General features: G+C 34.9%; 1 protein-coding gene across 1 annotated transcript; it reads right to left on the bottom strand.

Annotated features, from left to right (window-relative positions):
- Positions 1-758: 758 nt before the first annotated feature.
- On the bottom strand, positions 759-15,580 carry LOC127879764 (uncharacterized). The gene is made up of 5 exons (XM_052426813.1): positions 15,264-15,580; positions 11,719-11,806; positions 8,128-8,228; positions 5,503-5,701; positions 759-1,398 (listed from the first exon to the last, which is right to left on the bottom strand). Exons 1-5 carry the CDS (start codon positions 15,407-15,409, stop codon positions 1,348-1,350), a joined length of 585 nt encoding a protein of 194 aa, XP_052282773.1. The 5' UTR covers positions 15,410-15,580; the 3' UTR covers positions 759-1,347.
- Between the last annotated feature and the right edge of the window lie 9,605 nt (positions 15,581-25,185).

The raw sequence follows: 25,185 nt of genomic DNA, 5'->3' as shown, positions 1-25,185 counted from the left end.
ATTTTTGAACTCAACTCTCGTATCAAGGAAACAAATGTTCTGAGCAAATTTCATGAAAATTGAGCCAAAAATGTGACTTCTACTGTGTTCACATGTTTTCACTTTATACATATAGAGAAAAATGCCCCGCCCACTGGCGTCCATGTTATTTCACCGATCCCGACCATTTTCTAACTCGTCTGAGATATCATTAAAACCAATGTTTTGACCATCTTTTATGATGATTGGGCAAAAAATGTGACTTCTAGAGTGTTTACAAGGTTTCTCTATAGCCAAATAAGGAAAACTGCCCCGCCCACTGGCGGCCATGTTTTTCAACGGATCGGAACCACTTTTGAACTCAACCAAGATATCATTAAGACAAACATTTTGACAAAGTTACATGAAGAATGGGCATGAAATTTGACTTATACAGTGTTTACAAGGTTTTTCTTGTTTTTGACATGGTGACCTAGTTTTTGACCCAGCAAACCCAGTTTCGAACTCGGCCGTGATTTCATTGGGACAAAGCTTCTGACCAAGTTTCATGAAGATTGGACAAGAAATGTGGCCTCTAGAGTGTTTACGAGCAAATGTTAACGGACGGACGGACGGACAAACGACAGACAAAGACCGGTCAAAAAAGCTCACCTGAGCAATCAGGTGATCTAAAAAAATGAACAAAATGCTTGATATGCAAAATCAACATTATCATATTTAACCACTTACAGATAGTAAATATTCGCAATATGGGGCTGGTGAAAATAACAAACGAAATAAATGGATTTTTTTTACTTGTTTAACTAAAATTATAAACATAGATTTATCATTATGTTAAAAAAGGAAATCAGATTTTGAAAATAATTTAACACAGAAATTTTCTGAAAATGTAATTGTCTCTTTGAATATATTTAAAATTGATGAGCCTCAATCAAGGAAGTCCCTTCTTAGCGCAAATCCAGTCTAGATGAAAAGAGTTGTCCCTATGGCCCTGATTAGCCTGTGCAACATGCATTAGGCCCCATTTAATCTTAGCAAGGTTTAATTATAAAATATGTTCTGCTTCTCTCTGCGCTCACTGATGACTCACTGCCAACTGATTTTCTCAAGCATGCTTATCCATGGTTTGGTGTCGAATCAACTCATACTTTTCAGATAAAGCAACCAATGTGTGCAATTTGTATATTAAGTAACATAACTTCATAGCAGCACATATTTTGGGCACTACTTCACACCATTCATAAGCTGTGGACCGAGCGGAGCACCATGCAATCCTCATTTCAAAAAGTCTGCACTTCTAACTGATGCACTGCAGATGTGGCATCAAGAACATGTATTTTCTCTTAGGCAAGCATTTCTAGGGAAGAGCTATTTCACAGAACGTCTTGTTCTTACCATGTTTGTTTCTTCTTTCACCACCTAGAAAAGTAAGGTATTCAAAAACATAAAAGTGTTCAATTAAAAATACTAGTAGTACATGTGTATTCAAAATATGCAAGTGAGACAAGAAACCATGTTTGTCCATGCGTTTAATTAATTATGAATACAATCTTTCCTAAAAAAAAAAGGTGTCTGAGTTGTTCCTTTTTTTTAATAAACTGTTTGCGTAGTAGGTTAGTTATTTAAGCTATATCAAGTAACTTAGTATGGTTCTAATTTGAAAAATAACGAGAAACATAGGCCTTGATAATGAGGGGGAGGCCTTGATAATGAGGGTGAACTGTTTTCTTTATCTACTTAAACAGTGACCTTGATAATTGACAAAATGTGCCCAAAATGAAAAAACAAGAGGGCATGAAAGGCCAAAAGTCGCTCACCTGAGATTCAAAGGAACTGACCTGTTCTGTGCAGCCCAAGATGTCATAAGAACAAAATGTTCTTACCAACTTTCATTACTAGTGAACACCCTGGCAGCCACGTTTTTCAACAAACCAGAATCATTTTCATACACATCCAAAATATCATTTAAAAAATATACTGACAAAGTTTCATGAAGATTCATAAGTCTATATAAGGAAAAATGCCCCGCCCACTGGTGGCCATGTTTTTCAAGCAACTGGAACCATTTTCGAACTTGTCCAAAATATCATTGGGACAAATCTTCTGACAAAGTTTCATGATGATCGTACAATAAATACAGCTTCTAGAGTGTTAACAAGGTTTAACTATAGCTATATATGGAAAAATGCCACGCCCCTTGGTGGCCATGTTTTTCGACCAACCGGAACCATTTTTGAACTCATCCAAGATATCATTGGGACAAATCATCTGACCAAGTTTCATGATGATCGGCCAATAAATGTGGCCTCTAGAGTGTTATTAACAAGGTTTTACAGAAGCATGATATATAGCCATACATGTATTAGGAAAAATGCCCCGCCCCCTGGTGCCCATGTTTTTTAACCAACTGAAACCATTTTCACACTCATCCAAGATATCATTAGGACAAGTCTTCTGATAAAGTTTCATGAAGATCGGAAAATAAATGTGGCCTCTAAAGTGTTAACAAGGTTTTACTATAGCCATATAGGCAAAATGCCCCACCCCCTGGCGGCCATGTTTTCAACCAACCGGCACCATTTTTTAACTTGTCCAAGATATTATTGGGATGAATCTTCTGACTAAGTTTCATGAAGATCGGACTATAAATGTGACCTCTAGAGTGTTAACAAGATTATAGCCATATGAGGAAAAATGCCCCGCCCCTTGGAAGCCATGTTTTTCAAGCAAACGTAACCATTTTCGAACTCATCCAAGATATCATTGAGACCAATCTTCTGACCAAATTTCGTGAAGATTGGACAATAAATGTGGCCTCTAGAGTGTTCACAGAGTTTTACTATAGCCATATATAGCCATTTAAGGAAAAATGCCCCGCCCCTTGGCAGCCATGTTTTTCAAGCAAATGTTACCATTTTCGAACACATCCAAGATATCATACAGACCAATCTTCTGACCAAATTTCATGAAGATTGGACAATAAATGTGGCCTCTAGAGTGTTCACAAGGTTTTACTATAGCCATATAAGGAAAACTGCTCGCCCCCTGGCGGCCATGTTTTTTCACCGATATGGACCATTATGGAACTCGTTCGAGATATCAATAAACCCAATGTTTCGACCAAGTTTCATGATGATTGGGCTAAAATTGTGACTTCTAGAGTGTTCACAAGGTTTCTATATCGCCATATAAGGAATACTGCCCCGCCCCCTGGCAGCCATATTTTTCAAAGGACTACCCATTTTTCAACTCAACCAACATATCATTAAGACAAACATTTTGACACAGTTACATGAAGATTGGGCATCAAATGTGACTTCTACAGTTTTTGACCCAGCATGACCCAGTTCCGAACTCAAGGTATCAATAGGACAAATGTTCTGACCCAAGTTTCATGAAGATCGGACAATAAATGTGGCCTCTGGAGTGTTCACAAGGCAAATGTTGACGCCGCACGCCGCACGACGGACAAAAGGGGTTCACAAAAGCTCACCATGAGCACAGCTCAGGTGAGCTAAAAAGAAGTGTTTGTACAAAGTATATCTGGAATACAGTGAATCTTTTCAGAAATGAGTTGGTATCTCTTGTTTTCACACTTGACAAAATATCTTTGTAGGCCAAAACTGACTGCATTGTTGGCTTTGTTAACAGCATTCATCAACAGTGGGTTACCAGCTAAATGCAAACAAACAGATGTTTTGACGGGCCAGTTTAATAGGCACTGATAATTTGAAAAATGACTTACATAATTTCATCCATGGTAATGTTAAATGTATATATTTCAATATTTGTGTTTTTTGGGGCTAATAAAGGGTATTATTATACAAATTGAGCGTTTTGCGGATGAAAACATGTTTCTATATTTAGTAACAGTGACCTTGACCTTGATGAGACCCATTTCATGTGCGATCTCTGGACATAATGAATCTGTGTATCAAGTTTTATTACAATTGCTCAATTCCTTTGAAAGTTATTGTTACATAATGTTTGAATTGACCATTAAACTTCATCCAGTCCATTTTGTATACATGGAAATGCAAGTTTATAGGAACAGTTTATCCAAAAGCCTTCAAGTTTGACAATTTTCAACCTTGAGTTATAAAACCTGGCCTATGGAGTCATTTCATTAAAAGGCATTTATATTTTAGTATGAATACAATTAGAGCTGTAATGATTCGGTGTGATGCATAGAAAAACCGGTTCAAGGCCGCCGATTCGATTTTGATACCAATACGGACAATTTTGATCCAATAATTAATTTCAATTCACTGCAATCCCGATTGATCCGCATTTTAAACCTTACTTTCCATTCCGTGGTCTAAACTTTCTTGTCTTATGTAATATGTCTTGTGATTGGTCAGAAGCCCATATGGCATCCAATGAAAGAATGAATACAATGCTTAGCATTACATCAGCCGTTAAAATGGCTTCTTAAACCACGCTTAAAGACGCACCGTCAAAATTAAAATCAAAAGTATGGGAACATTTTGGGTTTCGCCAAGGTTCTAATGCAAAGGCAACTTGCAAAACGTGTTTCGTTGACGTAAGTTGAAATAACTTAGTTGGTTTGTTTACTTAACTGTGTGCATTCTGTTAAGAAGTCAACTGGAAGTTGTTTACCGTATATACTTACATGTTTGTTTTGTTTTGTTTTTCTGTTAAACACATGTGATACATTGTGCATTTTATGTTATTTAAGAATAACTCAACAGGAAGTTTTGTTCAATAAATTTGTTACTTATATAACAATGTGCGTTTTTAAATTTTATTAAAAAAATTAAACACTTTAAATGGTCAACATAAATACTTAATCAGTTAATAACAAATACTAAACATATTAATTCATGCACTCGAAAAACCAAACATGAAATAGTTTGCAAAATAAGCTGCAAATAGTTTCATTTGAATCGAATCTAAAAAAATTGAATCGGACCATTAAGTATCGAAATCGAATCGAATGATGAGTGAATCGTTACAGCTCTAAATAAAATCCCTTAAGCCATTCTTGTAAAAGTAGCCTACCTAAACACTTTAACCTGTCAAAGTTGTGCATAATTGTGTAAACCTTTAAGTGTTATATGACTGCTTATTAAAAAAATTGCAAACAGAAGTTACCAAATTGGGGTAATTTTAATATAGAGTATACATTTTATAATCCATAAAGCCATTCCTGAGTTTCTAGCTTACTAAAAACTGTAACCTTCCGATATAGTGCATATGTAAATTCATTTCTAAGTGTAAAATGGCCCCTTTCTTTGGCCTATAAGGCTATTCCAATATGTGGAACACACGTTTTACTGAAATCTCTTGAGTAATTCCTGAGAAACTATCTTATTGAAAACTTCAATCAGCTCTGACATCTTTGCTGATGCTGACGCCTAGGCAAGAAGAATAGCTTGACTTTTCTTTGAAAAGTCGAAGATTCAACTACAAATTGGTCAGCCACATGCTGAACCTGTTTTCAAGAACGCGGCTCATATTGTCTAACCTCAACAATAAGGGGGTTCAATAATAATGTCTAACCTGTTCAAGCTCCTCAGCAATTGCGACAATCTTGTCCTTGGTTCTGACCACATGCTGCTCACGTTTGACCACCCTGGTGGCCAGGAGCTTGTTCTGAGCCTCCAGATCGGTCAGCTGGGCCTCTAACACCTTGAGTTTCTCCCGTTTAAGGGCCACAAGGTGGGGACCTGCATCCCTTCTTACGTCTCCAGAGGGACGCCTGTTAAGTACAGATTAGAGGAATGAACAAGAGCTGTCAGAGACAAGGGCACTAGACTTTCTTGGTTCTTGTCAAACTGGTCGTTGACAAGATAAATTTATGTTAGATATCAAGTAATTTTCTAATTTGCAAAACATCTTAAGAGCCACATAAATGATAAACCTTGATTTTGAGTGTCCACCATTTTTATATATTTACAAACAGTGATGTTGAATGTTTAACTTGTAACTTGACCCAATCTTCCCCATATGGGAACAAAAATTGAGGTTGTACACTGTACATATACCTTATTCTTGAGCATTTATACATGAATTAAGCCAAATTCATTTTTATATATTTAGTAACAGTGACCTTGACCATGCTCACAACCTTTCTAAAAGAATTCTCCATATATAAAGAATCTATGTATTGTATCAAGTTTCATTACAATTGATCAATATGTTTTCATGTTATTGAGCAGAAATAGTTTTTCAAAATCTTTTAACAATGACCTTGACTGCACACACCATATATATGCAAACCCATGCCATATCTAGATGTGAGGCATTCTTGTGAGTTTAACTTCAACCATACCCACCCTATATGCTTGCCAATGCCATAACTAGATATAAGACATTTGTGTATGTTGACGGTCACATGATCCATCTTTTATGAAATCCAAAGCTAGATGTAATGTTTAAATGTATAAAGTCTCCTTACAATAACTCAAGATAATATAAAACTAGAAATGGCGCTGCAGAGGCCGACGCATATCCCCACGCTGTATGTTTGACCCAGGCTTGGTAATGGGGCCATGCATAGTTGAGATTGACCGTATTGTCATAAGAGATGTTCAGTATCAATTTAAAGTAAATCGGTGTAGAAATGAAGAAGTTATAGTAAAAGGCAATTTTGGGTGGGCATGGTCTATGTGGGCGGGGGTGCCCCAGGGTTGGTAATTGGGCCAAGCATTGTTGAGATTGACTGTATTGTCATAAGAGATGTTCAGTATCAATTTGAAGTAAATATAGCTGTTACCTGTCTAGATAGCTGTTACCCGTCTAGATAGCTGTTACCCGTCTAGATAGCTGTTACCTGTCTAGATAGCTGTTACCCATCTAGATAGCTGTTACCTGTCTATATAGCTGTTATCTGTCTAGATAGCTGTTACCCATCTAGATAGCTGTTACCTGTCTATATAGCTGTTATCTGTCTAGATAGCTGTTACCTGTCTATATAGCTGTTATCTGTCTACATAGCTGTTTCTTGTCTAGATAGCTGTTACCCGTCAATATAGCTCCATGTTTTACCTGTCTATATAGCTAACATGTAAAAACTCTAAGTGTCTAAAGGCCCTTAATTGACAAAATCTCTAACCAGTTACCAAGCTTGACCATTGGGGTCATTTCAATATGTGGAATAAAGTTTATATGTTGGAATGATATACCTTAAGCCATTCCTGATAAGCTAGCTTAATGAAAAACTTAAACCTGCCTTTTTGCATGAATGGACATTTTTAAGCGAAAAAAGGCTTACCAAACTCGCTAATTATAACATGGGGAAACAATTGTTTGAAGTTTTACTTCAATCCCTTATGTCACTTCTAAGAAACAAGCTTACATAAAAATCTAGATCAAACATCGTCTCTTCAAAGAATAGAATACATGTATCTTGCCATTTCCTTCGGAAAGTCAAGTAAAAAAAGGCAGATCAGGGCCAGTATTCACCCCAACCAATTCTTAGACTAATGTCTAACTAGAGCTTTGTCACAGACGTGACGAATACCCCCATATGCCGAATTGACACAGAATATTTAGCATGTGCAATGTTTAAAACGCACTAAGTGACCCAGTGACCTAGTTTTTGACCCGGCATGGCCCATGTTCAAACTTGGCCTTAAGATCATCTAGATAAAACTTCTGACCAAGTTTTGTGAAGATCAGATAAAAACTACTTGAATTAGAGAGTGGACACCATGCTGAATGTTAAAAAACGCACTAAGTGACCCCGTGACCTAGTTTTTGGCCCAGTATGGCCCATGTTCAAACTTGGCCTAGAGATCATCTGGATAAAACTTCTGACCAAGTTTGGTGAAGATTGGATGAAAACTACTTGAATTAGTGAGCAGACACGGACCGACCGACTGACAAGTTCACTCCTATATATCCCCCTAAACTTCGTTTGTGGGGGTATACAAATAAAGATTATTCTTAAAACTGTAATGTTTTATAACTTCTTAAACGTGGAGTCTACCAGGGCATTTCACACACATGACTACAACATTCTTTATATATTTTGTTAAAGATATGTTTCAGCCTGTTTATATTCCATCTCTGAAGTATGTTTTCTTGGGTATAATTCTATTCTTTATTCTTGAGTTTCTAAGAATAGGTCTGTGAATACTGACCTGAAGATTGGAAAACCAATTAGCCATAACAACTGCTTACCATGCGGGTGATTGGTCAGCACGTCCCGGCCTGGTGAGCTCATCCAGTCTGTTCAGTAACACCTCGATGTTCTCATCACTGTACATCCCCTCAAGCTCTTTCTGAAAGCAGCCAACAGTAATCTCAGACATGCCAAAATTTTACCTCTTAGTCTGATTTGACCTTACAGGTAGAGAGGCGGTTACACTACACATCCCGTCTAATCATTCTTGTCATTTGTGGTAATTTGTTTAAAATTGCAAAGTTGAAGTAACAGTCCAGACAAGCAGTTTTATGGCAAAATATAACCTTTGACCTCTAAGTGTGACTAACTTTTGAAGGAGAGACACTGGTGTTACATTCCACATGTGGTCTCACGATGAACAATTCTGGTAAGTATTTTTTAAATTCAACAATAAATGCAGTCCCTGATTATGCATTAGGCAGAAAAGGCAACTGCCTATGGGCCCTGCAACTTTAAGTTCCCCATGCGACAGGTACGAAAGATTTTTTTTACTTACTTAGCCTTAAGTAATAACTTGACAAAGCTAATTATTTTATATCCATGTATTGTTCCATTTAAAGGCTTGACATTGTCTTACCAAATGACAATCATTTATTATTTGCAAAACAGCATTGTTTTCAAAAAGTTCATGAGCCGGCTCAGACTGGAGTAGAATTCAATACAGCACTCTTGGACTCTGGATCAATCCCCCAAAAAGGAGCCCTGGCGTAGTGGATATGGTGTCCGCCTGGGGACTAGGTCATCGGTTCAATCCCCACTGTGGAAGCATTCTTTAGATCTCCTCCACAGACTCCCAGTAGTGGTTTTAGTCCCAGGAAACGGACTCGAGAGCGTTTCATATAAATTAAGCCTTAGGCTTTCTATGCAATTGAACTTGAAATAAATAGGTTTAAAGCGAGATTATACGATTTTGTCAAATATTTATGAATTTATATAAAAGTGTAAAAAAAACTTATTATACATATATTTCAATATAAATTAAAATAAAAGTTAAGAAGAACATGTGTCGAAAAATGCGAAATAAACCAGATATTTTATTCTGAAATCGAAAATGTCTGTACAGTCGAATTCGCCAGCATGTATATCATGCATGTACAATATGAATCTAAATTAAGTGTAACGGTTCATTTGAAATTCCTGCAACGATATATATTCATACAACACACGAACACTAACTCTGATCCTAATAAAAAGACGAATGCTTCGGTTATTGTAGGAATATATGTAGGAAATATCTTCGTCCCAATTGGTTCGGGGCGCTAGTTTGTATTTGCTGCATTTTATGAAATTCGTCTTCAACGCAAATTTTTTCTTTCCTATTTTGTGTTATTGTAAAATATTTTATCAATATATTAATATTACAATTAAACACATATGAAAAATCGTATAATCTCGCTTTAAACTAAAAGCGGGTACATAAAATGTGTTTTTTATTTGTTAATTAGTTGAATTGCTGAAGCAGAAGACAGAAAAAATTCACAAAGCCAAAAGTATGTTACAAGACCTGTCAAGGAAGGAAACAGCTGTAATGTCAGTCTTTTAGGCTGCCATCTTGGAAAGAATCAATGCAGTTAATTGATTTCTTGATTTTTTTTAAATTTTAATCTAAGAATTATATAGAGAATAATAGGTTAGTGTTGATTATAGATCAGGTTTATCATGCAAGGCTTAGAAAACAAAAAGCACAAGCCTTGGCGAGTGCTTTTACGTTTTCGTGCCGAGCATGATAAACCTGATCTATAATCAACACTAATCTATTATTCTATTTATCCCACTTTTAATTTTGTAAACCTTTTTGTTTAAACAAAATTAGTTTGACTGGATAATTTCGCTGGATTTACGACGTCATTTCGTCGAAATATTGACGTCATTTCCTGCCGTTGATTATAGATGATATTTAATCAACGGGGCTTTAATCAACCGAATTCGCTGTAAAAGTGGGATAAAATGTCGTACTGGTATTACACTATTTTAATGACATTTAGTACCTTTAAAAGGACATTGTCGCATTTTATGTCTTGCAAGCCTTGGCAATGTTGTACTCATTTAAACAAGTGACATTGACTGGCAACTGGAATTCTGGCAGGCCCCATGCCAACTAAGGGCCTGGAACTAAACCCAAATGTTTCACTGGCCATGGGACTCCACGGTACTTAATCCAGCACTGAGTCAAAGTGACAGTTCTGAGGCCAGCTCGCACTTACACACACACATATACTTGACTATCTGCTTGATTGTGTTGTGAAACTCGAAATCACGACACAATAACTCGCAACCATGACACAATAACATCATTCACAACAAAGCCTTTAATTACATGTAATACCTGAAATTCAAATGGGAAGCTTTTTTTTAAGTTCTTGATAATCATCACTAAGTATGGCGGATTGATGCCAAAAATTGCCAATACTTATCTTCGGGTCAATACTTATAGTCCTGACAATCTGTTTGAAAGAATTATTAGACCTTGCAGTAAGAGACGGGTATTACTACACAAACTCTGTCTCCACATGTTGGTAATTTGTGACAAATTATTTTAAAAAATTCATGATGAATAACAAAGTTACAAGTTACATGGTGTTTTAAAGCCAAATCTTACCCTTGACCTCTAAATGTGACCTTGACCTTTGAGGAAGAGTGACACACAGGTGTTGCAAGAGACATGTTGTGTCACCATTATGAACATTCACTTCAACATTTGTTATAATGTTAGTTTAAACCTTATAATTTTAGGTCGTTTGCATCGAAGGCTTATTGAAATGCTCACAAGTCCATTTCCTGGGCCTAGAACCAGTATTTGGTGTCTTTTGGAGGAATCCAAAAAATGCTCCCACAGTGGGCATTAAACCCGCAACCTCCTGGTCGCTAGGCGGACACCTTATCGATTACACCACGGAAACCTCAAATGTGGTAATGTTACAGTCAATACAAGCTCAGAAAAGAACACACCTCTGCATACACTTGACCATTGTTACTGTTATATCAAGCTTTCCCATTTGATAAAGATCTAGTCTAGCACATTCCAAACTTCATGAAGAGAAATTAAAAGTTATTCACTCCACACGCTAATAGCATTTCTATGGCAGTCAAGCCCATTGCTTAGTTCAAGTGGACATATCAATGTTATGAGTGAGTCTTGCACATGACTGTGTACCTCTAGGGCCTGGCCTTCCATTTTGGGGGAAAAAATATATATAAAAATTCAGAAAGGGGAACCAAGGGGATCATTTTAAAGAAACTCTTTGGGGAAGGGGCCTTTCTCTTAGATAAAAGGCCCTTGCTAGAGAAGGAAAAAAGCCTTAACCTCGGTACTTTGTGGTGATGACAAATTTAAAATTCAATTTAATCGCTTGAGAAATGGTGAAGTACTTCACAATCTTATGTCGACAAATCAAAAGACAGACACAATGACTTTAATATACATTAAACATTATTTCTATGGTATAATAAAATTTAATCACAACTTGTTAGAAGACTCCTAACATTACATGAATACAAGTTTCAATAGCACTGAAAACAAATAAAAACCCTCTATAAACAAAATGCGGCAGTTGTGCATGAAATCATTAACCTACAAACAGACGTACTATAACGTTGTCCTTGAGTTGTTTCACAATCTGCTGTTCCAAACCCTTCAGAATTGTTTTGTTCACGCTGGACAGCGGCTTTATCAGTCTGAAAATACATAACGGCAACCTGTAGAATTGAGCCTCGCTCTGGGAAAATGGGGCTTTTTTTATGCGGGATTGCCTCAATGCACAATCACATGCATAAAGCCCCATTGACCCAGAGCACGGCACACTTCTTATTACATAATTGTGCTTGATTGGTCATTGTCGGCTCGGGCAGGGCTTTTTTCCTTATGTGAGAATGGCCGTTTTTCACAATAAGGGACAGAATTTTCACAATGTCAAGAAGTTTGCGACTCAAATTTTCACAATTTTAGAAAGTTTGCGACTCATTTTTTCAAGTCAAGTCAAAGTTAGTTTTCCTATACAGCTCGATACGGCTTGAACCTAAGTAAATATAATATTGACAACTTGATAACATTTAGTTATCAATTTAAAAGTATTTGGGAGCAAAAACTCGAATACACCAATTTCCCAATATGAAGACTTCACGACGCGAATTTTCCCAATTTCAGTTTTTTTCACACACTATTTTCCCCAATTGGGCTGGTACAGGTACTTTTCCCAATTGGGCAAAAAAATCGCTGGATTTACATGCAGTTTTTGTTGTTATGTCCAAGAATACACATTTCACTTCAGATTGACATGTAACACATGCGTGTTTTTGTATTTGTTCACTTCCGAAATTTGCATATGTTCATATAGGGTGGATACTACGGATAGACATGCTAACACTCGATTGGTCATTGTCGGGTTCTACTTTTAATACATGTACAGTACCCCGGGTACTCTTAAGTATACTAACATGTACCCCGGTATGGTAAATATACTTAAACGTACCCGGTTGATATAAGACTGTACCCGAGTTGTATTCCCGCCCATAATCCAATGACGTAAAAAACACTACCGATTAAAGTAAAACGATATTGTTTATCTTAAACATACTTCTCTTTTAAAAAACATGCATCAACATGCTTTTTAAGTATGAGTTTCGATAATATAGAGGCCATGTAAAAAAAAATTGACATAAATGTGAAAATTATTAATAAAAAAAAAAAAGCAGACAAGCCGATTCAGAGTTCAAATTCCCGGGAACTGTTAAGTATATTTACCGTACCCGGGGTACATGTAAGTATACTTAAGAGTACCCGGGGTACATGTTTACAAGTAGTACCCAAACCGACAATGACCAATCGAGCACTACTAACGGTTTATACAACTGTAGTGATTTAAGGTCACTCCAACAGCCTTGCTATTGAGCTAGCTTTTCAGCGACGTGGTTAGAGTGTCTGACTACCACTCCGGTGGTCGTGGGTTGGATCCCCCATTGGAGCTCCGTATTTTTCACAATAATGGCGACGAGGCAAACACGTACTGTGATTCAGAACGTGGGTGTGAGCTGTCTAATGGCTTCAAGGAGACGCTTGTGAAGCGGTCGACACTATAATATATAGCAAAAAGTGTCAATGTGACATGCTGTAGCGGGCATGTCTGGCCTTGAAACATTAAGAGGGGGAGGAGTGTAGTGATTTAAGGTCACTTCCAACAGCCTTGCTGTTGAGCTAGCTTTTCAGCGACGTAGTTAGAGTGTCTGACTTCCACTCCACGGCGAAGGTCGTGCAGTGCTCACGCTGCTGCCAGACATTATGGCCGATGGCGATTATTTAATCCTACTGGCTATTATTTCTTAAAATTGTCTAGAAAAAATGGCGATTATTTTATACGCCTTGTAACATCAAAAATAAATTTGCCTCTACATGTTTTCTGGCGAATGCGCTACGCCTGTAAATCAGGCCATCAAGCAGGAAAAATTGATAACGAGATTACCTGTGTACACACTCGACCCTGTGTATTGTCAGGGTATTGTCATACACGCGTCAATAACTTCTGCTACATCGTGGCCTAGAGCGTTATTCTCAATCAGTGTCCGACAGAAGTGATATATTTCGGGAAAAAACGTCTTTAATCTCCCAGTGCTTTACCAATTATCAGTAACTGTTAGATTTTCGTTATTTTTTCGCCAATTATTATTTAAGCGTCAGTATTGAAAATCGCCACAAATATTGTCGGCTGGTTTAGTTTTTCACGCCGTTTTTTTTAAAATTAAATTTCGTTGAACATTGCTTGATGAAATAATTATTTAATTGCCATCAACTAATTACCCCGTAATTACCGCTATTTGTCGTCTGCTTCAACATTTCTTGATGTGTGATAATGATTTCATTTTTTTGTGTAATTATTTTGTTTACGTTGCTCAAATGATACCGTAATTGCTTTAAAGTCAGCGGGCGCTAATTGTCGTCTGCTTTAATGTTTCTTTATAATAAAGAAGCAGATTTTGTTATTTTTCTATAATTAATGTGTTTTTGTTGCTCAAATACTAATTAACGTAAAAAAAAATTCAACACTTCTCAAAGGTAAGTAGTATAAAAACTTTAGTTTTGCAATGTTGCAATTATTCACGTTTTCGCTACTTTCTCAAAGTTTCTGAAATCCGTACCATTCTACGCATGTTGCAAATGTCCGCCATCTCGCAATTCATAAATTATGTATCTATGAGTAAAGCACTGCAAACCTATATTGATTGAGTATTCGCAAGGTTACAGGTTTTTATTTTCTGCAGTCAAACGATATGCATATTTTATTTCATGTGCAAAAGAGGTATCTAGACATGTTTTCGGACAGTCGTTTTCGGATACGGTACGGTTCGTCGATTTTAATTTACTTTCGGCGTTCTTTGTAACATTTTTATAGAATGACGAATACATATGCGGTGTTATGGATGGTCTGGTTGACAATATTTCGTATTGTACTAACCAGAACTTGCACCTAGACAGACTTTAAAAAATGAACAATTTGAAAGGGCAGTTTTCTTATTTTATTAGTAGTACTTTAATAAAAGTATTTATCTTTTTGTTTTAAAGTATATATGTATGTAACTGTAGCTGATGTCTGGTTTGTTAAGTCACACCCACAACCTTGATTGTATTCTTTATAGTAAAGCCATGATAATATTTTATAAGAAAATGACACTGATATTATGCTGGTTTTTAATTATATATTATAACTTAAATCCAATAGATATACATTTGATAAAACATAGATAAAATTAGATTCATTTTTTTTCTTTTTGCCTTCAGTACCATTTTTGCGGGGAAGCCCGCGTCTGTTTTGGCTATTATTTTTCTTAAGGACAAAATTATGGCTATTATTTTCTGAAGGCCAGTGTGAGCACTGGTCGTGGGTTCGATCCCGATTGGAGCTCCGTATTTTCACAGCAAGAGAGTTGCTTAAAAAAATTAGGGCCAGTGATTCGAATGAAAACCCTTCCAGAACCTGTAACTGGCATTTCTAAATATATAATAGTATTTTAATAGGATAAACACCAGTGAAGCGACTATTATTGTACAAGGTGATTGCGAGAACGTACTTTGGATGAGACAACTTGGGTGCGAAACGTTCTACCGACATCAACATTTAAAGCAATTAGCGGTAAAAGTTACCTTAAATTTGAAGTATAAGAATTAACTGTTTTCTCCATAACGTCTCTTAATGTCTGCATTCGTGCTCCGGACTTAGAAATTTGTTTATCTTCTGATATATCCATTTTAAAAGAAGTATCCTTGTTTTTCGGTTCAACATCCGCCATCTTGAATAACCCGCTAAATTATGGGTCCTTATTTAACGTAGATCTATACAAAAACCAGGTATGTGTATTAGAGAATACACATACCTGCGAAAACTTAGTAACTTTCTTTGGTTTTGTATTATTTTCGTTCAAAATACATGATAATAAAAATGTTGACGTTAAATAGAAAATACAACTTGTTCGGAGTTAACTTAAAATACGAACGAAGAAGGAACAAGCAGACGGCGATCTGTGTATTGTTTGTATTTAATTTGTTTTATTTTGTTGTTTTTCTTGTACGTAAAAATGCACCGCATGTAATCAAATATTCCTTCTTAATAAATTATCAGACAGGACTTAAATGATTGAAAATGCAGTTACAGCGGTTTTAGCCAAAGACCTATAGAATATATTCTAAAGGTCTTTGGTTTTAGCTGAGTTAACTGATATAGCGTTTTACCTTTTACCAAAGACCTAGAATACATTCTAGGCCTTTGCTTTTACAATCGACTTTCCTACAGAGAACATTGGAGCGTTGATATGATGGCATCGCGTTGTTCCCGGGAACGAATTCGATTCTTTTGGAAAAACACACATTTTGCGATCCCTTCTTCCCTTAACCATAATTGCCCCGATTCACAGAAAGAAATTTTATGTCCTTAACATAAACGGCTCGAATGGCCGTGACATGTGGAGATTTTATGTTATTGAAAACGGTCTCGTATGTTTTTATTTCGTCATGATCAGCAGAATTATAACAGCTTTTTAACGTTTCAACATACCGGTACTTTCTTTTAATTCAATAGATGCTGCCGATTCCGCATAAGTAATTTTAATAATTGTATCTGGAAAACTAATGTTTCCCGGACGTGTTTTGCATATTGGAAATCATTTCGCTTTCAATACAAACGGCACGTAATATATAAATACACGAAAGTAAAATGTCGTATCATTGTACATAAAAGAAAACATTATTTCGTTGTTACGTTTTCCTTATATTCTACCAGTCGTTTAACTTTTGTATTTATCTGCGTTATTTGTTACGCCAGAATATGACTTGTCAATTCTTAGTGGTTTTTATATTCATTGAATGGTTTTGAATAGCAATATTAATGGTGTTTATCAAAATTAGGGACCTATACAAAAAAGGAAATTGTTAAGGTCCATGTCGAAATGCGGAACGAACGATTCGCTCCGTGTCAGCTTTATAAGCACATAATTGTGTACAAATGTGTCGCGTTCTGAGAAAACTGGGCTTAATGCATGTGCGTAAAGTGTCGTTTCAGATTAGCCTGTGCTGTCCGTACTGGCTAATCAGGGACTACACTTTACGCTTTTATGGTATTTTTTGTTTCAAGGAAGTCCCTCCTTACCGAAAATCAAGTTAAGGCGGAAAGTGTCGTCTCAAGGCTCAAATGATTCGTCCGATTCAGAATGTAACAAGAAAGCCATAGATGAAAAGCATCAAAGGGGCGTCATTTGACAATTGCATTGCGACTGAAGTTAAAAATATTGTGATTGCAATTGTATCTGCAAATAAATTGTTCAATCCAGGGACATATTGTTTGTAATTAATCACTTTTGTAACCAAGTTCCCACAAATCAATTACAATATAATAAACATAAACAAAAACAAAGCATGCTTTGTAAATAGATATAAAACTCATTATTTACCGGCTGTTCTATATATTGAAGTATCTATTAAGGCAATTAACGAAATCATATCCAGTGTATAACAGTATATGCAATGTCAAAACTAGCAAACGACAGAAGCCAAAGACAAAGCGTAGACATAAGCATTCAACATCTCAAGGTAAAACATAGTGTTGCGCATGCGTACATGTATAATACCACTGAGGTTAAGTTTGAAAAATGTAGTATTGTATGCTTACTGTTAACTATTGTTTTATCAGAACAGAACAGAACAGAACTTTATTTCGACTTGTTCATAGTACATCGTCTGTCTTCGCCATGTTATATTATACATTTCAAAAGGTCACGTGAAAAAGTAAAAGAAAAGTGTGTGTACAATAATAATAAGTGTACATAACGTATTACATGACAGTGGTTGGAAACAATCTCGTAAAAACATATTATTGTGACAGGTGGCAATCTATTATCATGCTGTTTATATTTATGTAAAATAAACCAAAATGGAGAGTGGATTATCTTACGCATATAATGTGGATGCATATGCTAATAATACTAATTGGCAGTGTACATGTGTGTTAACGTCAACTAATTGGCAACAAATTAAACAATCAGACACGAATATTTCACATCTGTATAAGAGTAGATATTAATTATTTCTTTAGTCGTCTAGAGAAATGTGAAAGATGAATAATAAAATAGAGACTATACGGATCATTATAACACATTTGCATTAAATGAGGAAACACAAGCATGCATTTCTATTACACCTCGTGTTGTTGCAGGTACTAGTACTGCATTATGAAGATTATATAATCTAATCTAATAATCAACATTTATTTCGGCAATTTAGCTACAAATAAGCTTCTAGCCTAAAATATGTACATATATACAGACAATTAGTTAAGTCAATTAGTAAGTCAATTTTCCTTGACGTTTGAAGCAATGATAATTACTTTTGTCCGAAAGTTAAATGCTTACGAGTTCTTCTCTTAGTCTACTTGCATCGTAAACATATTTTGCAATTTGAAGTAGTTCATATTTATTTGTAGTTGACATGAGCGCCTTAAATTTGGTTAATGTTGGCCATCTGCAGTTATATGATTTGAAGTATTTTCTTCTTAGATGTGAGTATAGTGGGCATGTTAACATGAAATGATATTCGTTTTCTATTAAATTTGTACAACATATTTTGCATTTTCGTTCAGCTCTCTCTATATTATAGTAACTTCCTTGTTCAATTTCTAGATTATGCGATGATAGCCTGAATTTACTTAGTGGTATTCTATATTTATTTTGTTTTATTATGTGCAAATACGGTTCAAATTCAAATTTGGTTTTAAACATACACTATGTGCTAAGTCTGCCTGATTGATTAATGTTACTTAACCAATTTTGTTTAAATTGACCTAATATTCTAATTTTTATGCTCTCTAATGATATAGTAATACGTTCTTTTTTGATCCATACATTTGCTAACCCTAATTGTTCTAACATTTCTTTTATTTGTGACGCCCAATTGTTTTTGTTATAATTGATTCCGTTGTCGGCGTCGTTTTTCAATAGGAGATAAACTTGTTTTAGAATACTGTTTTCGTTTAAATTTAAGATTTTTATCCAATATCGGAACATAATAATTTTTCTGTGTTCATGCATCGGGATTCTACCTAGTTCTCCGTATAATCCTACAAGATTGGTTGATGTTTTTACACACAATAATTTGCGTAAAAAATTTGAATGTATTAGTTCGATGTCTTTTGCCATATGATTACCCCAAACTTCAGCAGAATAATTGAGAATTGGGGATATTAATACATCAAATAATTTGAGTTTCTCTTTTAATTTAAATTCATATTGATTGAATACGGAAAATAATTTATGCATAGCTTTTGATGCGTGTTCTGAGATGTTCTTTTGAGTTCTGTTCCAGTTTCCGTTTTTAAAGAAATTAACCCCTAAGTATTTAAAGGAATTGACAACATCGAGCTTTTCGTTGTTTAAGAAAAAATCTATATTCGTATATCTGGTGCTTCTTTCAAATATCATGATTTTTGTTTTTAAGGTGTTTATCTTTAATTTCCATGTATTGCAGTATATCTCAATGTCCTTTAGCATAGATTGTAACGCGTCGGGTGAGGTCGCAAATAAAAACTTGATTGTCTACATAGAGTATTAGAAATAACTTTATTTCATTGATGGAAAATACATTGTCGATATTCGAATTGATATTGTTTAAAATATCGGTCACGAACATCATAAACAGTAGCGATGAGCCGCAGTCGCCTTGTTTTACCCCTTGGTGTGAGTATAGGATATCCGAAAGCTCATTATTGTTTTTGACTACAGATCTGACTGTGGAATACTAGTACATCGCTTTTATAGCATTAATAATTTTCGTGCTTATATTTTGTGAAGTAAGTTTTTGCCATAAGAATGGAAGATTGATTTTATCGTAGCATTTTTCATAATCGATAAAGGCACTATATAATTTATGTCCACTATGAATGACTTTTGCTATTATAGCTTGTAATAGGAAAATGCAGTCAGTGGTGCTTTTTCCATTTTGGTAACCAAACTGATTTTTAATTTTAGTTTCGTTTTTTTTTTCTGTCCATTTTGTAAGACGGTTGAAAATAATTTGCGAATATATCTTGGCAAGGATGTTGTTTAATGTTATACCTCTATAGTTTTTAGCTGAATTCGGGTCACCCCCTTTAAGTATAGGTACAATGTAACCTAGTCCCCAGCTTTCTGGATACTCGGCGTTGTTGAAAAGTTTGTTATAAAGTGTGTAGAGGTACGGGGATATCATATCAAATGCGTTTTTTCGGCGTAAGCTGTATTAAGCCAGCTTTTCACCTCTCCTGACCTTTGTAAGTGTCCAATAAAATTCAAATAAAATTTCCCGCGGCTAGGTACGAATGAATACACTTCATTTATTCCATTGGCTGATTTGAGTATTCCACCAGAACATTGGAAACATATCCGCGTCTTTGTTACACTGTTTTACTGCATGAAACAATTTTATTTCTAATGAAAAGGCTTAATAGATAGAACAGTTTTACACTCAATTCTCGACATCAATACAGTTTGTGCGTGCATCTTTTATTTTTAGAGAATTACCAGCGCAACGCGTTTATATTTAAAGGCTATGTTCTCATATTTAGTACTTACTTCCATATTTTTGTCAACATGTTAACATGTAAAAGTATAAAGAGCAGTGGAAGCGAGGCCTCACTTTAATACATTGCATTTCAACCCGGGTCAATTCGCGGCCAGTGTATGAATGTCAGAGTTTATATGCAGGTCATCACCGGAGTTCGCGGCCAGTAAAATAATAGTTATATAATAAATACGCTATCCGTGAACTAGGTGACCTGGAATTTTCTTTAGACCAGAAATATGTAGATTCTTTATGTGTTTTCAACAATACAATGATAAATATTATTTTTGATTAATTTAACAATAATTATTCCACCATATTGACCAATGTATTAAGCATGAGCGCGATGATTATCGATACTGTTAATAATCGAATAAAATAGCAATGCCCGACAAACCACTAAAACAGGTTTGTTCGAAGAACGCGCCTATAAATACGGATACTTCTCGTGTGGCCGGTTGACTCGTATGTTTTAATTTCACTTCCATTTTTCTTTTGGTTTTCTGTTTTGTATCTATAGGTTTATGACCAGCAATATGTTATAATGTAAAATAAGCCGCGAAAACTCCGCGTAACATCCCGTACTGCGTGTGATGCAGCTAAGAACTGCACAGAAAAAAGACATCCGCTATCCTTGATCTCATTCATTGAACTATCAACGCCGTATATCTTTTTTAAAGATATTTCTTGTTATAAGTTCTGCTGATATTTCATCTGGTCCACAAGCTTTGTTGTTTTGATGTATTTCATTTAAGGTCATTTCGCAGTCTAAATCTGCATCGTTAATTGAAGTATGTTCTGCATTTTCGTTATTTAAATTTTTCATTTGTGGGTTGCGTTTCCCCTAATAGATTATTGAAATGTTCAAATAGGCCCGTCATCTGTAGATTGTTTTTCTTTTTCTTTTTATTTGTGTAGCTTTGTTTAACTGTTTTCCAGAATTTTCTAGGCTGGGATTTGGCAATATTTTCGAGTTTTTTTCCTTGGTTGATTTTATAAGGAGTTTTGGCTCTATTTCTAATTTTAGTATACATAGTTCTCCGTTGTGAAAAATGAATTCTGTTTTCGTTTGATTTACAACGGTTGAATACATTTCGCGCATTTTTGAATTCGCGTTTCAATTCATGACACTCTTTGTTAAACCACGGTGGTTTTTGCTGTGTACTGCGATTATGTGAATTCAGATTACCTCTTTTAAATGATTTACTAAAAACTCGCGTTGCTTTCTCATGCATGAAGTTCGTGAGCAGATTTACCTGATCGACCGTACCCATGCTACTTAAATCACGTAGTTTATGTAAATTTGCATTTACTGATTCTCGATATACGTGAATTGGTTAAAAATTAATTTCGTTTCCGTTACATTTTCCGCATTATTATCTTGAACATTATCTAATATGTGATTTTTTTTAATTTTAATGACAAATATAATGCAGCATGATCTGAAAAGTTATTCCAATTAAGTACTTTAAAGTCATTGATAATATGAGTATGTTCTATATTAATAAGTAAGTAGTCTGTGACGCTGAGACCTCGTGTTGATAAGAAAGTATATTGTCCCGTTTAATCGTTTTTAAATCGTCCGTTCGCTATAATATGACCTGTAGATTTGCATAGTGAAATCAATTTTTGTCCGTAATTATCTGTAACGCGATCAGCGTTAAGGCGAACGTTTAAATTGTCAACATTGTTGTTATCCTGCACGTGTTTTCCCGTCACATTTAAGTATACATCATTGCTAATAATATCTGATAAATTTCCAGTCCTAGCATTGAAATCACCAACAAAACATACAACAAACAAGCAATCAGATAAACAACAACAACAACCTTTATTAGCATATAAGCATAATACAATGCTTTTTTGCAACAAAACAGAAAGTTACGCAGTGTGTGTGTTAAAAATACATTAATTCAATATGAGAAGTTTACAAACAACAGTAGTACAGCAGTAATCAATATAATTATATCATCAAGTGTAATACGAGGAAAATGTAGAATTATTTTAATTATACAAACATATTCAATGAAAAAAATAAAATTAAAAATAACATGGCTGTGTCTTGTAGAAGTTAACAATTATAACTGATTGTCTATATTATTACGCATTTCATTAGCATTGAAAATATATTAAGCAAGGTTTATTATGTCTTTTTTATTTGCCGACTGCATTAGAAAGTCAAATTTATTGAACGTTGGCCACCTTTGAAAATATGATTTTAAATGTTTCTTTCTAATTTCTCTATATAAAGGACAAACAAGTAGAAAGTGATACTCGTTTTCTATAGCGTGTCCGTTGCAAAGCTTACATTTCCTATTTTCGCGTAGTATGTTATTATAACGACCTCTTTCGATTTCTAATCTATGTGACGATAATCGAAATCGTGTTAGTGATGTTTTGTATTTCTTATTTGTTATAAAATCAAGATATGGTTCTAACTCAAAAGTGTTTTAAATCTACAATAGCTCATGAGTTTAGGGGAATTATTTATTTCACTATGCCAGCTTTGTTTGTAATTATCTAATAAACGTTGTTTAATTGTATTGTAGATGAATGTTTGATCGGTTTGATTTATGATAGTTGTTTGATCCGCCCATATATTGCTTTACCCAAGCTCGTCAAGAGTGTTTTTTATGTGTGACGCCCAATTTCGATGGTTGTATGTGATATTTTGTTGTGCATCGTTAAATATCACAGAATATATTGTTTTTGTGATACTGTTATCACTTGATTTAATTTTTTTAACCAATAGCGGAATATTTGTAATTTGCGTATTATGTATAGCGGGTATCGTCCTAATTCTCCGTACATACCAGCTAGATTTGTAGATTTGTTTACTTTTAAGATTTTTCGAAGTAGTTTTGTATGTATTATTTCGATTTCTTTAATTTCGTAAATCCCCATACTTCTGCTGAATAGTGTAGGGCTGGGGTGACTAGTTTATCAAATAGGTTTAATTGTTCGCGTGTTGAGAATTCGTATTGATTAATAATAGTGAAAAGTTTATGTAGAGATCTATTTCCGCGTTCTGCTAGTGTTTGGGCTGTTTTATACCAGTTACCATTCTTAAATAGTGTTATACCCAAGTACTTGAAAGATGTCACTATTTCTAAAAATTCCCCGTAAAGGTAAAAGTTATAATTTGTATGGCGATTACTTTTTTCAAAGATCAAGACCTTTGTTTTACGTGTATTAATTTTAAGTTGAGATACTATGCAGTAATTTTCAATGTCATTCAACCTTGATTGTAATGATGTTGGTGATGTCGAAAATAGAACTTGATCATCTGCGTATGATAACACGAAAAACTTAATGTCGTTAATCGTTATAATTCCTTCGATGTTTGAATTTATGTTCTCTACCATATCATTGACGAACATTAAAAAAAGTATGCTTGAACACGGGTCTCCTTGTTTTACTTCTGTATTGGATATTATATGATCGGATATTTGTGATTTCATTTTAACGGCTGCCTTAACAGAAGTATACATAGCTCGAAACGCGGATACAAGTTTGGTACTAATTTTTTGCGATATCAGTTTTTGCCATAAAAGTGCACTGTTTACGCTATCATAGCATTTAGCATAATCAATGAAAATGCAGTATAATTTTTGGCCCGAATTTAGTACTTTATTTATTAGACTGTGAAGTATAAAAATACAATCTACAGTACTTTTGCCTTTTTGATAACCGTATTGGAATTCAGATATTGATTTGTTCGATTCGCACCATTTGGTTAGTCGGTTTAATAACGCTTGTGAATAAATCTTTGATATTATATTATTTAGGGTTATTCCGCGATAGTTTTCTGCTTGATTTGGGTCACCACTTTTATAAATTGGTGTAATGTAACCAAGTCCCCAATCTTTCGGGTAATTTCCACTTTCAAATATGTTATTGAATATATGTGTCAGATGTGGTTTTATGATGGTGTATGAAGCTTTGATTATTTCAGCTGGTATCTGATCCGGCCCGCTTGATTTTCCGTTGTGTTGTGTTGATAATGCTTGTTGTATTTCATTCTCTGTTATCGGGGAGTCAAGAAAATTATTTGTTTCGCTGTTGCTAGTGTTGTCATGGATATTGTCAATGTTTCATTGGACATGTCGTTTATATCATTACTATATAAATTATTGAAATGTTCATACATGTTTTCTATATTGATGTTGTCGGGAATACTCGTATGTTGTTTAATACATTTTTTAATATTTTTCCAAAATTTTTTAGGCTGTGATTTAGTTATATTGTTTAACCGTGCCCCTTCTATGACTCTGTAGCGGTATTTTGCTTTTCGTCTTACATCGTTATATTTTGTTCTGTGCTGAATAAAATTGTGTCTGTTTGCATCAGTTTTACTTTTATTGAAAGCATTTTTTGCGTGTTTGAAATTATCTTTTGCATTTTTACAGGTTGAATCGAACCATTGTGGTTTTTTTGTTGCCTGTTGTGCGAATTTATTTTTATTACTTTGCCGAATATGCATGCACTGTTTTCCTGAAGATATTTACTCAAAATACTAGTTTTCTCATCTACCGTTTTATTTTCATCAAACACTGTATTTAAGTTTTGAATTGTATTTTTTATTAACGTGTTAAATTTATTAATTTTAGATTCGTCAAACACTATTTTTTTAGATTCTGTTGTATTAGATTCATTAATATTAAATGGTGTCTTTTTGGTGTGATTGTTCATATTTAAACTAAAATAAAGAGCTGCATGGTCAGAAAATTCTGTCCAGTCTAGAACTTCAAATTCTTTAACAAAATTCCGATCGAGCGTATCCTTTTGCATTAATAAATAATCCGTTACACTGAGGCCACGTGATGAACTGAAAGTGTAATCCCATGTTTATCTTGCGCTAATCGACCGTTGGCAATAATGTGACTGGTGATTTTGCACATGGAGATCAGAACAGAACAGAACAAATATTTTATTTCACTTAAGCATATAACAGCTCATCGTGATGATTCAGAATAATACATGC

The sequence above is a fragment of the Dreissena polymorpha genome, chromosome 4 (genome assembly GCF_020536995.1).
Source record: "Dreissena polymorpha isolate Duluth1 chromosome 4, UMN_Dpol_1.0, whole genome shotgun sequence".
Classification (NCBI taxonomy): Eukaryota; Metazoa; Mollusca; class Bivalvia; order Myida; family Dreissenidae; genus Dreissena; species Dreissena polymorpha.
Note: the sequence above shows the minus strand (reverse complement) of the source record. Positions and strands in the feature narration are given on the sequence as shown.